General features: G+C 47.3%; 1 protein-coding gene across 1 annotated transcript; it reads right to left on the bottom strand.

Moving 5' to 3' along the window:
• Window positions 1-7,657: 7,657 nt before the first annotated feature.
• On the bottom strand, window positions 7,658-12,677 carry LOC136483928 (putative disease resistance protein RGA4). The gene is made up of 4 exons (XM_066481096.1): window positions 12,318-12,677; window positions 10,681-12,222; window positions 7,751-10,203; window positions 7,658-7,668 (listed from the first exon to the last, which is right to left on the bottom strand). The coding sequence occupies exons 2-4, from the start codon at window positions 11,679-11,681 to the stop codon at window positions 7,658-7,660; spliced, it is 3,465 nt and encodes a 1,154-aa protein (XP_066337193.1). The 5' UTR covers window positions 11,682-12,222; window positions 12,318-12,677.
• Between the last annotated feature and the right edge of the window lie 2,289 nt (window positions 12,678-14,966).

Genomic DNA, 14,966 nt, shown 5'->3' on the forward strand with positions numbered 1-14,966 from the left:
AGGATAAAGCGAGCAGCAGAGAGGTAGAGATGCCCATGCAGCCAAGGAGAACACTGTTAGTATTGATCTCCCACCAGTTAGGCCCAACGGCCGAACTGGGCCTTGTCCTCGCGCCCTGATCGGGGGCGCCCAACCCTACATGGTTGGTGGGCCCCCGTCGCACAGCGCTATAAAGGAAGGTGGGGGCCGGGGCTCGCGACACGAGGTTCACCGCGCCGCCAGTCACCCCACCGACATCCTAAACCCTAGACCCGATCGAAAGTAGGGGCGCTACCAGCGACGGGAAGTACCACCGACGCCGGCAACGCCACCCGACGCTCACGCCGCCGCCGAGGACGCCACAGCGCCGACTCCCTCTCCACCGACTGTCGCTGCCGGCGCGCAGATGGCGTCCGTCAACGAAACCCCGACCGGAGCTTCTACAACTACGGCATTTGACGGTTTGCCACCTATCACCCATCTCTCAATCTCTCTGTGAAAACCGAATGCTCTATTACTGTGCTAAGTATCCCGATCCGATGAACATACCTAAGAACTCTAAATCTAACAATGGCATCGGAGCCAAGGTTCGACAAGAAATCAAACCAATATGATGCGGATCGGGAAAGAAAACAGAAAAACCGAACTCTAAGACCTAACCCTAGAAAGAATCCCATCACTAATCGGTTCAATCCGAGAAGAAAGAAAAGGAACCCTACCATCTAGATCTCGAATCACACAAAAGGTAAACACGGATCGGGGAAATCGGGTTCAACCGAACCCTAACCCTAGATCCCCTTTTCGGGTGAACGAGTGAGAAGAAAAGAAAGAAGAAAGAAATCAAATCCGAAAGGGGAAGGGGAAAAGAACAAGAGGCGGCACACTGAAACCCTAACCCTAATCCCATTCGGATGAACAAGCCAAAAGAACACAGTAAAAAACCCCATTCCCAAACCCTAACCCTAATTCCCGTGCGTCGGAATGGGGAAGAAAGGGGATGGGGAAGAACGAGAAAAGAAAGAACACGCCGTTCGTCGGGGATAAACTACCACCGGCGCGGAAGAAGAAGAAGCGCACCGGCTTTTTCGCCGGCGCGGGAGAAGAAACCGAGCCGATGCGCCCGGGCTCGGCCAAGAAAGCGCCGCGGCTAGGCCGCTCGACGGCGGCGTGCTCACCCGTTGGGAAGCACGCGCGCCGACGAGGGGGCCAGCGACGGCGCCAAAGCTCGCTCCGGTTTTCCTCGCTCGCGGCTGCTCGGCGGTGACCGTCTCCGCTGCGGCTGAGAAGAGGCAAGCAGCGAGGAGAGAGAGAGGGGAAGAGCCGAATGCCTAGGGTTTCTAGGGCGTCGGCCGCGGCGGCGTTTTGATCAGCGCGAAACAGCCGCTCGGCCGTCGGATCGACACGAACGGCCGCGATACGCTGGGCCAACTCGCCGGCCCAGGCGGGAGGAGGCGCGCGCGGCGCTTTGCCGGCCCAGGCCCAGGTTGCGGCCTGGGTGCGGCCTGTGCGCGCGAGGCAAGCCGGGCCGAGCCGGTTCAGCGCGTCTTGGGCCGCGCTGGGCTGAAAAATGAAAAGAAGAACAAGAAAAATTTTCTTATTATTTTCCAGAAATAATTTTAAATACATATTTTGATGAATTTGAATGTTTTTGACACAATTTTCTGTGCAAATTTTATCCAACGATATTTTGCCCAGAAAACAATGAATTTTTTAGTGCTTCTGGAAAATAATAACATGAAAAGATTATTAATGTTTCCGCTGTGCATGATAATTATTGTTCTCTTTGATTAAATTTGAACCAACGGGATAATTTAATTTTTAAGAGAAATGAATTTCTGATAATTTTGATGCAATTATGATATTGTTATTTTCTGACCAACGTTGTTAATAACAAATATTATAATTTTTGATCCATGAGAAATTGTGCATTAATTTTACTTCTGCCCAACGGTGATGTAAAATATTTTGCATGGATGAATTATAAGTTTTAATTTGACCAACGTTGAGTTAAAAGCATGAATTTTATGTATAAATGTTTCTTACTTACTCTGGTGTGATTTCAGGAGGCAAATGCATTGTGAACATTGCCAACATCCCGACACTCAACGGAACCAATCACCGTGTGTGGCGGGAGAAATATGAATTGGAACTTGCGTTGGGAGAGGTCGATTTTGCCATCACCTCACCGTGTCCTACTGAGCCAGAGGACCCGGTGAGAGGTGACAATGAATCTAACGCTGATTTCGCTTCTCGAAAGCGTGATCATGCTGAAATAAGAATGAAATATGACCTTGAACATAGGCAATGGACTCTCTCCAACCGCAAGTGCCTGTTGGTAGCCAAAGCCACCATAGAAGAACAGATAAGAGGCTCAATCCCTGAATGTGCTACTGCTAAAGAATATCTTGAGAAAATCAAGAGTCAGTTTACTGGGTCTACCAAGGCCACAGCAAGTTCACTGATTAAGAAACTTGTGAATGAGAAATTCACTGGTGGTAGCATAAGAGAGCACATTTTGAAGATGAACACTACGGCATCTAAGCTAAAAGAAATGAATTTGAAGGAGGAGGATTTCCTAATTCATTTGATTTTTGCTTCTTTGCCGAAAGAATATGACACCTTCATTGTGAACTATAATATGCAGCCTGAAAGATGGGGCATAGAAAGACTCATCTCAATGTGTGCTCAAGAAGAGGAGAGGATAAAGTCCTCACAAAGTGAATCTGCTCATTTTGTGAAGGACAACAAAAGAAAGAACTTTAATGGCAAGAATCCTAAACCACAAGGAAAACCTAAGTGGGATAAGTCCTCTTCCTCCAGTTCACAGGGAAAGAAACCCCAGGATTCTGAGAATCAGCAGTATGGTGGAGCAGAAAAAGATCAGTGCAAGCACTGCTTCAAGAAGGGACACTACAAGAGGGATTGTCCAGACTTCCTGAAATCTCTACTAAAGAAAGGTGATGAATTTATTACATTTGTAGATGAATCTCTGTATTTATGTTATGATAAATCCACTTGGTGGGTTGATTCAGGAGCAACTACTCATGTTGCAAATTCTTTACAGGGGTTAAGTGGGACGAGAACCTTGCAAAGAGGAGAAAGAACGATTAAAGTTGCAAATGGACTGCAAGCCAATGTTGAAGCCATTGGAGATTTTTCTTTAGAATTGAATAATGGTTTTGTACTTAGACTTAAAGAAGTACTTTATGTTCCCTCTTTGCGTAGAAATTTGATAAGTGTTTCGAAACTTGATGATGATGGAATTGATTGCCATTTTGGTGATGGCAAGTGTAAGATACTGGTTAATAATAAATGTGTTGGTCTTGCCTTCCGACAAGACAAGCTTTATTTATTATCTCTTGCTGAGAATGCGAACAATGTATGTGATGAGAATGTGAATGATTCCCCATCTGCGGATGTAACTAAGAAGAAGAAGAGAATTGATACTGTCTCTTCGAAATTATGGCATTGTCGCTTGGGCCATATTTCGAGGGGGAGAATGGAACGATTGGTTAAGGAATCAATTCTCCCGCACTTAGAATTTTCAGATTTAGAACAATGTATTGATTGCATTAAAGGAAAGTATGTCAAGAAAATTAAGAAAGATACCAAACGAAGCACTGGAATTTTAGAAATAATCCACACAGACATATGTGGTCTTTTTCCTGTGAAAAGTGTGGATGGTTATGACTCGTTTATAACATTCACAGACGATCACTCTCGTTATGGCAATATTTATCCAATTAAAGAAAGATCGGAAGCATTGGATAAATTCAAAATATTTAAAGCTGAAGTTGAAAATCAGCACAACAAGAAAATCAAGATAGTACGATCAGACCGAGGTGGAGAGTACTATGGGCGATATACCCCATATGGCCAAATTCCTGGACCTTTTGCAAGATTCCTACAGGAAAATGGCATAGTTGCTCAGTACTCCACACCGGGGGAACCTCAGCAGAATGGAGTGGCTGAAAGACGTAACCGTACCTTAATGGATATGGTAAGAAGCATGATGAGTTACTCCACATTACCGATTAGTTTATGGATGGAGGCACTGAAAACCGCCATTCACATACTTAATCGAGTACCAAGTAAATCGGTGCCTAAAACACCGTATGAATTATGGACAGGAAGGGAACCCTCACTTAACCATTTGCGTGTGTGGGGCTGTCCAGCTGAGGCAAAAGTGTTTAACCCGAACATAGGAAAGTTAGACTCCAAGACAGTCAGCTGCCATTTTATTGGCTATCCAGAAAGATCGAAAGGATATCGCTTCTATTGTCCTGACAGACATACGAAGATTGTAGAAACAAGACACGTTGTGTTCTTGGAGGATAACATGATCAGGGGGAGCGTGGTAGCACGAGAAATCAGCCTACAGGAGAAGCGGGTACATGTACCCACTCCGATGGTTGAAGAACCATTCTTCACGCTACCTGCTGCTGTTGCACCGACAGTGCAGGACACTGTAGTGCCAACACCTGTTGCAAGTTCTCCCGTGGTGACAATGAATGAACATGAGGAACCTGTCCTTGAGGAACCTATCCTTGAGGAAACTATAGAACCAAATGTTGCACATGAGGAAGAACTACAACAGCGCAATGTGGAACAAGTGCCGGAGGCACCTAGAAGGTCTCAAAGAATAAGAAGATCAGCTATTACTGATGACTATGAAGTTTATGAAACTGAAGAATGTCAGATGGGGGACGATCCCACCTCATTTGAAGAAGCCATGAGAAGCGACCACTCATCAAAGTGGCTTAAGGCCATGGAAGATGAATTGAAATCAATGAGTACTAATAAAGTTTGGGACTTAGAAAATATTCCTAAAGGAGCCAAAACAGTAGGCTGTAAATGGGTCTACAAAACGAAATATGACTCCCAAGGGAATATAGAAAGATTTAAAGCGCGACTCGTGGCGAAAGGCTTCACGCAAAGAGAAGGGATTGATTACAATAAGACGTTTTCTCCAGTCTCATGTAAAGATTCCTTCAGAATTATAATGGCACTTGTAGCCCACTATGACTTGGAGTTACATCAAATGGATGTAAAGACGGCTTTCCTAAATGGGGATTTGGAAGAAAATGTTTATATGGCACAACCGAAAGGTTTTGTCGTAAAAGGAAAGGAAAATATGGGATGCCGCCTAAAGAAATCAATCTACGGATTGAAGCAAGCTTCGAGACAGTGGCATTTGAAGTTTGATAGAACGATAAAAGTTTTTGGGTTTGAAGAAAATATTGAGGACAATTGCGTTTATGCAAAGTTCAGGAATGGAAAATACATATTCCTAATTTTGTATGTGGATGATATCTTGCTTGCTAGCAGTGATATCAATCTACTAATGGAAACGAAGAAATTCTTGTCCTCGAACTTTGATATGAAAGATCTCGGTGAGGCCTCGTTCGTTTTAGGAATAGAGATTCACCGAGACAGGAGAAAAGGGGTTCTAGGATTATCGCAAAAGGCATACATAGAAAAGGTCCTAAAGAAATTTAGTATGCATGCGTGCAGTCCTTCACCTGCTCCTATAGTCAAGGGCGATAGATTTGGGGAACATCAGTGTCCCAAGAACCAATATGAAATTGACCGAATGAAAGCGGTACCGTATGCTTCAGCTGTTGGAAGTTTACAATATGCTCAAGTGTGTACACGCCCTGACTTAGCTTTTGTTACCGGGTTACTTGGCAGATATCAAAAGAATCCAGGAATTGAACATTGGAAATTAGTGAAGAAAGTCCTGCGTTATTTGCAGGGTACGAAAGGCCTCATGCTTACGTATAGAAGATCTGATTCCCTGCAGATAGAGGGGTATTCAGATTCTGATTATGCGGGAGACGAAAGAAAATCCATGTCAGGATATGTATTTACTCTCGCAGGAGAGGCTATATCGTGGAAAAGCTCCAAACAAACCGTAACTACATCCTCGACAATGTATGCCGAGTTTGTAGCATGCTATGAGGCAACGGGGCAGGTGAACTGGCTGAAGAAATTCATACCCGGATTGAAAGTGATTGATGATATAAATGAACCACTACGATTGTATTGTGATAACAATCCAGCGGTACAGTACGCTCACAACAATAGGTCAAGTGGTGCTGCCAAACACATTGACATAAAGTACTATGTTGTGAAAGATAAAGTTCGGGATCATATAATAAATCTTGAGCATATAAGTACAGAGAAAATGCTCGCGGATCCGCTCACAAAGGGCTTACCACCTAACGTGTTCAGAGAACACGTAGCCGGCATGGGTTTAAGGGAAAGCCTATGATACCCGAACATACGAAGGGCCCAAAGAAAGTTTACATTTCAAAACGGAGAATTGTATTATGGCTGTTAGTCTAACGGCACTAATTGCTGTGACGATGGGACAGTTCTATGCACTAATCTGTGATGAAATATGATGGAAGCAAGAAAATTATGAATTGAAAGTTTTGAGCATGAAATTAAAGAACGAAGAATAGATGAGAGATCAAGGGGGAGAATGTTAGTATTGATCTCCCACCAGTTAGGCCCAACGGCCTAACTGGGCCTTGTCCTCGCGCCCTGATCGGGGGCGCCCAATACTACATGGTTGGTGGGCCCCCGTCGCACAGCGCTATAAAGGAAGGTGGGGGCTGGGGCTCGCGACACGAGGTTCACCGCGCCGCCAGTCACCCCACCGACATCCTAAACCCTAGACCCGATCGAAAGTAGGGGCGCTGCCAGTGACGGGAAGTACCACCGACGCCGGCAACGCCACCCGACGCTCACGCCGCCGCCGAGGACGCCACAGCGCCGACTCCCTCTCCACCGACCGTCGCTGCCGGCGCGCAGATGGCGTCCGTCAACGAAACCCCGGCCGGAGCTTCTACAACTACGGCATTTGACAGTTTGCCACCTATCACCCATCTCTCAATCTCTCTGTGAAAACCGAATGCTCTATTACTGTGCTAAGTATCCCGATCCGATGAACATACCTAAGAACTCTAAATCTAACAAACACAAGAGTGATATATAGATGTCAAAGAATCGTCGAAATCCAATAAGATTTCAAAAATACATATATCTGCTGCTTCGGTCAAAATTAGCACATAGACATAGTAAGCGCTGAGATTTGAAATGATAGGGCAAACATTTATATATGACGGCGTGTCCACCAAACAAAAAATGGACAGGGCTGGCATGCAAACACAGGATTTATGCATGCACCATATACGGGAAAGATTGGTGCGTACCTTCAAGACGAGAATCTAGATGTGTAGCTTCCATGAGGCCACTGTCCAGTCGCTGCTGCAGAGCCGAAGGGAGTGATTTTATACCTGGGCACTCACTAATTGTAAGCCGACGAAGAGATGAGTATTCTAGTGGTTCTGGCCCACTGGGCAAGGATGCCAGGCTTTTGCAACCCCACAGATCGAGGACTTCCAGTGCTGAGAGATCTATGGTGCATAATGATTCTAGTGACCGCAACTCCGGGCACTTGTAAATTAGCAGCTCTTTGAGTGCATCCAGCTGGCCTGATATGAACCGTAGTTTGGAGCAACCATAAATACATATTTCCCTGAGGGACGAGGGAAGATTGACAACCTCTAACAACCCGTCACAGCTCCATATTGTTAGAGATTCTAAAGATGATGGAAGGAGCTTATCCGGGTCCGCCAATGGTGACAGCTTCTCCTCAACAGGTGTGGATTCAATTGTTGCCTGCCGTATAGGGACTCAAGCTTACAACAGTATCTAACTTCCATCGTCTTGAGAGCAGGGGAGTTGAAGACCTCTACCAGACTTCCACAGTCATATATTTGCAGAGACTCAAGATGGGGCAAAAGTCGGCTCCTTCCTGATGTTTCCTGGTCAGGAGCATTTGCCGCTGCGTATCCAATTAGATTATCGCAGTTCTGAATCCGTAGCCTCCGCAAGGAAATCAAGCTTTGGAATACTTTCTCCGGCCAGTACACAAGCTCATCGCATCTATCAATTGTCAGATCCGGCAGCTGCACATAGCAAACCCACAGTGCTAGTGCACGTGGTTGGAAGAATAAACTGCAGCTGTATAGTTTCATATCTACCACAGACGACGGATGGTCCCATTCCTCCATGCCATCCAGCTTGATGCCCTGCAATAACAAGCTGGACAGTGACGTCATATTTCTGATTCCTCCTAGAGAAATCTGTTGATTTGCTTCCCTCAAAACTAGTTCTTTGACCTTTGGTGCCCTAGGCAGAGTTGTTAACTTTGGGCATTTCTCGATACCAACAATCTCAAGCAAAGGGAACAGTGCATGTTCTTCTTCAATTTCAAGGGCAGACTCCCATCTCTCAAAGCTATTTAAATCTTTCAATTTGATATTCTTCAATTCTGGAAAGGCGGACCGGGCCACTGTATAATCTCCACCACCATGCTGTTCTCTGAGCACCGATGCTTCTGGCAAAGCTGCCAAATTTTTACAGCCTTCAATGTGCAATATCTCAAGCTGAGGAAATGCTACGGTGCCTCCATGTGTTGCCTCCCAAAATCTATCAAAAACCTGAAGATTAACTAGCTTAAGATCCTTAAGCTTTCCAAATGTGGAGGATGTACAGCTGCTACACAGGAATTGCAATTTTCCCAATCCTTCCAAATGAAGGACTTGTAGTTCTGCTAGCTGTTCCAATTCAGGAAGCTGATCCGCTTTACTACAATTAGATAACCGAAGCTCAACCATGTTTTTCAACATACCCATCCACGATGGGAAACAGGTGCCTTGGTAGGAATATATTTTAAGAGCCAGCAGTCCATCATGAGCTTCGAGACTCTGTAGCACCTCATGACATTGTTGTTCATTCTCCTTACCATTTGTCCACTCTAGTGATAGTTGTCTCAGATCCTTCTTATTCTCAAGGTTGGCTGCTTTTGAATTTCTTCTCACTGTCACATTTTCGAGCTGCTTTAGCATTAATGAACCACCAATATTTAAATCCTTTAGCTCTCCAAGACTGCTACAATTCAAGCCACTTCCCACTACAAACCATGTAATCGTTCGAAGCGAGGTGATTCGTCCAAGCTCTGGAGGCATGCACTTCAGCTTCGTGCACCCATCTGTGTAGAGGTGACGAAGGCTACTCATGTGCTTCATTTGCTCAGGAAGTCTTTTGAGACTGCTGCAGTTAGAAAGTTTTAGTGTCTGGAGACTATATAGGATACTTATATCATCTGGAAGTGCTTCGATGCCATAATTATATGAGAGATCAAGGTACCTAAGGTGGCACAAGTGCTTTATTGACAAATGAGCCCCTGGTCCTGCCATAGAAAGTGCTCGGAGAGAACTATATTTAGATAAATGATGCAGCAGATCTTCACGGTGACAAAATGTATCAGACATCATTGTTTGTATAGGTGCAAACTTTTCCTTCGTAGTATCAAATAAAAAATTTAATCTCTTTTTGTCCAGGCTTGTTTGAAAAAGTATATGGCGGGCAGCACCAGGAAGCAAGTCACCACTTCGACAGAATTCCTCAGTTATACAAACACACTCCTTTTCTGAAGCAGACAATGCAACATCGTGCATGAGGTCATGGATCCTCACAAAAGTTGTAGAACTATACCCAATCCTTCTTTGCTCCTCATACTGGAAGAATGACCTTGAAACCATCTCATTGACAATCCGTTTACCAGTGGTTTCAGCAGGTACCTTGTTTTGATCTGAGATATAACCATTGGCCATCCATAGTTGGATAAGCTCTTCAACATCAATTTGATAATCCTTTGGATACATAGCACAAAAGGCAAAGCATTGCTTCATGTCAGTTGGCAAGTCATTATAGCTGAGCTTGAGTATAGGTAAAACCCCGGTCTCATCATCGCATATCCTGCTTCGATGTAATATGTCCTCCCATTCTTCCTTAGTGGTCTTGTTACACAATACATACCCCAATGCTTTGGCTGCCAATGGAGATCCAACACATCTCTCTGCAATCGGGCCAACCAACTTAACTAGCTCCTCTGGCTTAGTCTTCCGCAAACCGAAAGCTCTTGTTTCAATAATTTCATGTATGAATTCTATGTCCAAAATTGCCACATCATGGTATTTATTTTTCCATGATGAGTTGTTAGCTACTGTACCCATGAATTCAGCTATTTCTTTATCACGAGTCGTCGTCAATATGGCACTACCGACACCGCCTTGATTAAGACATGCCTTCAACTTTCTCCATTTATCAATATCCTTATTCCATACGTCATCCAATACAAGAAGATACCTATTAGGAACATTTTTTCTGTTAGTACCTTTCTTTGTGCATGACCCTAAATCAAGCATAGAGCCTATGTTGCAATGGAAGTTGTTATATAGACTGCAGACCTCTAGAAAAAGATTAGTTAGAGCTAATGCCATGTTTGGATGTGCGTGGGGTGGGGTGGCTATATAATGTTCTTGGTCAATAATTCAAGCTTCCATTTTGGAACCATGCTGTACTTTTATGGGATTGCATAATGGTATAACACAGTAGTAAATATTTCTTACATGTGACTATGCAAAAAAAAAAAACATGACTGAGATAATTAGACCTGTCTACTTTATTTTACAACCCACGCACAAACTTATGTTATCTAAATATTACATAGGGGTACACAATACATGACATGACGTACTGAGTGTTCAGCAAGAATAAATAAAACATAAAAGCATGATAGAAGGTGAGAGTTGAGTTAGCAATAATAAGCTCTAGCAATAATACCTCTTTCCCCTAAGATGTTCCTGAAGCTTGTTGAGTGCCGTCTCAAGGGTTGTCTTCGAAGGATCACAATCACATATCTTGATGGCAAGATTACGGACATCGAAATCATCTGAGACACATACCCAATTTAGTAGCTGGAAATGCTCCTTGACCTGAGGGTCGTTGTAGATGAGTTGAGCGAGGGTGGTCTTGCCCAATCCTCCCATTCCAACGATGGGAAGAACTAAGAGATCACCACTGCTAGCTTGATGGCTGAGCAATATCTCAATAATTTTCTTCCTCTCCTTTTCTCTAGATCTACTAACAATGTTTTCAGGATCAACGATAACGGAATCCATCTCACGCCACCTGTTCCATGCTGGTGCCTCGAGCTGAAACTTGTCGAATCCAAAAACGTTCATTTCCTCCACAAGGTCCTTGATGGCCTCAACAATGCCACTAAGCTTGTTTCCCATCCTGCAACGGAACGCAACCCGGTTGTGAGTAAGGAAGAGTTTTACTCCAGCCATGCCGAGCTTGGTGATGTGCCCATCCTTCTTGGCTCGACGGCAGAGTGCCTCATACTCGAACTCGTCGAAGACGTCGTTCGCCTCATATGCCACCTTCTTGAGCGCCTCAAGCCATGCCTTTACTCCTCGTCGGCGAGACGCCTGCTTCTCGGCATCGGCAATGACGTCGAGGATGGCAGGCAGGTTGCGCTCGAGGATCTTGCACTGCTTCTCCATGCCCTCCATCACGTTGTACTGGTCCAGGAGGTAGCTGGACACCTTGTCCTTCAGCAGGGACACCAGCGGCCCAACCACCAGGCTGGCCGCTAGTTCAGCCATTGGAGCACTCAGCAGAGCTCTGGATCGAGAACGCGCGCTCAGAGAGAGGAGAGCGCGCGCAGGGGATGGGAACACAATGGCGTGGCGGCGTGGAGAAGACAGAAGAGAATGGTGGCTTTGGAGGAAAACAGAGTGATGGTGGCCTTGGAGGGAAACAGAGTGGGGCTGGGGCATCGACTTCCTAGCTTTGCCCGTCAGCACAGCAGGGCATCTTTGGTTGCTGCATTCTATCTAATAAAATAACGCATATTACTAACTAATACGGTACCATTACGGCTGGAAAACGAATGAATTCTTTCCCTGTCTCAGCATGTCTTTATATTTCCCTCTCATGAAGGCTGAGGCTGAAAATCGAATAAATTCTTTGTCTTTCTATCTCTCTTTCTGTCTCATGGAAATCAAATAAATATACCAGGTGGGGATTTGGTCGACATCAGTTGTACAAGGAAGGCACCCCTGAAGAGTGAAGACTGAAACGGTGGTGCTGCATAAATAATAATAGCTCGCATCCTGTTTTCATTTCGAGCTGTATGTTTCTCCATCTCACCCTGACAGTTGGAAAGCTCCAGTATGCTTTCCCTTATGTACATACAGAAAGAAAGCAAAAAGCAAAAGCAATGCATCTGTTCCTTCCTTCATGCCCACTCAAAGAACCTTTATCTGTTCCCGTTGAGAATTGAAACCGATGCATCACAAGAATGAGTCGAATCAACCACTGCAGGGCAGGAGGCAATGCATTGAGGAAAGAAAGGGAAGAACCGATGCAAGACTTGGAGTCGACTCCTGGTGCATTAAAAAATGGATTTGCACCTGCTGGTTGCTCCTCTTCGAAGGCGGAGGCAGATCTCCGACCTCCGGGGCGCGGCGCAACGAGGCAGATCTCCGATCACCGGCTTGGTGTGGAGGCCACGAAGTAGGCCGTGGAGGTGCTGGCGCCCGGCGGTGCCATGGAGCTCGGTGGCCGAGGTGGTGATGGCCGTGGATGTGGCGGTGGCAGCCATGGCCCATGGGCGAGGCCGGGCTGGGGCGGCGCGGAGCTCTGTGGCCGAGGTGGCGCTGTTGGAGGCGGCGGCGCGGGGAATCTCCGCTCGGCCGGGGATGCGCGGCAGCCTCACGGTCACGAAAGAGGCAGAAAAGGAGCTGCTGGGAGGGCTTCAGTGCGTGATCTGTTTTTTATTTTATTTTTCATGTGGGACTGTTACGTGGCTGCTAGGTTCGAGAGCGAGGGGCGGCGATGGAGCTACAGTACCCACGGGTACTGTTCACGTGAGGGAGGGAGGGCAGGGACGGCTGCCTCTCAAGATAAGGCATCTATAACTGATACATGGTTCTTTTTTATAGAGATGACTGACTTGACCTCTAAGGAAATATCCTAACCGAATCAATCTAACATATATCTTTTCTAACAAACCAAACCACATATCTCTTTCCTAACAAACCAAACAATCTAATCTAATATGTTCACGCGCTACAGTACCACGTCGCTATAGTACCACATGGGCCCCTAGGCCGGCTCTACTTGCCATAACACTACTCCGCCCCTCCAAGACAGCTCGTCCTCGAGCTGTGGCGATTGCTGGAGCGGAAGACCTTGCGGTCCAGAGAAGATCGCCATGGCAGACCTGCTTCCTCCTCAAGGTGCCAAACTTGGCTGCTCTATCTGATATGCGTGGAATCGAATCTGCCCGGATCGAATCCATGGAGCGCCGGCACGTGGAGTCGATGGTGCCCTCTACGAGCAGGCACCCCCGCTATGGGTGCAGCCGAGCAGGGGTGTGCTGGATGTGGCGAACTCCAACGGGGCCTGTGCGGCGGCCGAGGGCGGCGCGCCCGTGCTGTCCATCGAGGGCGACGCGGCGGAGAGCGTCGGCATCAGGCTGCCGCCGTGGAATAGGGGGGCATCCACCCCGCCGTAGAAGACACCCGGAGCCGGGGCGCCGCCAGGCGCCAAGACAGCCCCAGTGGCCGGGAGCGGCGGTAGGTGCGGCTAGGTACCGGGCGCCGTGTAGATGGGTTTCGACAAACCAGCGATCCAAGCCGGAAGCAGTGACGGCGACGGCGGGAACTTGATCTGCCGGATGGGAATGCCCTGGGACGGCGGTGGCACGGCTGGGAACGAGGTCGTCGCAGTCCCATCGTAGGGCATCCCATACTGGTACGAGATGACCGGCGCCGTGGTCGCGGCGAGGAAGGCCCTGATGCCCACCACGGCCTGCCGTAATTCTAGGATTGCAGCCGTCATCTGCTCTGGGGTGAGGACGAGGGCGGCGGGAGACGACGGCGCCGGGGCAGAGGGCGCGATCGCCCCTGAGGACGCCAGCGCGCCCAATGCCGGCGCGCTGATATGTGGCAGCAGCGGCGAGGAAGACGCTGGTGGCAGCGAGTGGACATGATCGAACCAGAGATCTCTAATACCAGATTGTTATGTGGCTGCTAGGATTGAGAGGGAGAGGCGGCGACGGGGCTACAGTACCCGCGGGGGGTACTGTTCATGCGAGGGAGAGAGGGCAGGGACAGCTGGCTCCTAAGGGAAGCCAGCAACTTAATTATTGCTTCTTGCTTGACTATAACTGATACATGGTTCTCTTTTATTGAGATGACTGACTTGACCCCTATGAAAATATCCTAACCGAATCAATCTAACATATATCTTTCCTAACAAACCAAACCACATATCACTTTCCTAACAAACCAAACAATCTATTCTAACATGTTCATGCGCTACTTGCCATAACAGGGACCCACGTTGCTTTTTACGTACCATAAACGGATCCATCCCTTTGGTTGGATTACGTGGCTAGACTACTTCCGTGCGACTGTAGATGATGCTCTACGGCAGTAAAATAATCTCAACAATCTGTTTTGGAAGTGTACGTTGTTCATCATCTCACTCTGACTCTGACACTGAGTAAAAATGGAGCATCTATGATCTATCTATTCCTTCCTTCGTGTACAAAAGAATAGGGAACGAGAGGCATCCAGTTGACTAGCTAGGTGCAGAGCTGGTTGCAGAGGTCGTTGATCCTGTCCTGCGTGGCGTCCGCGGACGACGCGACGACGTACGTCTGGTTCTTGCCGCCGGCGCAGACAACGGTCAGCGTGTTCTCCTGCTGCATACCCGTGCACGTGGTCGGCGACGCGTCGCACCTCCACCTCTTGGTCGGCACGCAGCTGAGGTAGTGGCACCACGGGCAGTGCTCGTTCGCATTGTACCCTCTGAACAGCAGCACGGTGGCCACCGTGAACCCGACGACGAGCAGCACGGCGGCGGCCAGCCACAGCACGTACTGGTACGTCTTGTGCTTGCGCTTCACCGGAACCGGTACCGGAGGAGCCCGCCAGGCTGCGCGGCAACTGCTGATACCTGTCCCTGCTGGGTGAGCCAGGCGAACTGCGGGCGGATGAAGAAGACGAAGCCCGAGATGAGGCCGCCGATGTGGGCGAAGTTGTCCACCCGGC

The sequence above is a fragment of the Miscanthus floridulus genome, chromosome 9 (genome assembly GCF_019320115.1).
Source record: "Miscanthus floridulus cultivar M001 chromosome 9, ASM1932011v1, whole genome shotgun sequence".
NCBI lineage: Eukaryota > Viridiplantae > Streptophyta > Magnoliopsida > Poales > Poaceae > Miscanthus > Miscanthus floridulus.

What these genes read in the sequence shown, in the direction of transcription:
- LOC136483928 (XM_066481096.1), bottom strand. Translation starts at nt 11,681, where the DNA reads ATGCCCCAGCCCCACTCTGTTTCCCTCCAAGGCCACCATCACTCTGTT. An exon ending in GAACATCTTAGGGGAAAGAG is followed by an intron (nt 10,204 to 10,680) that starts GTATTATTGCTA and finishes TGTTCCTAATAG; the next exon opens with GTATCTTCTTGTATTGGATG.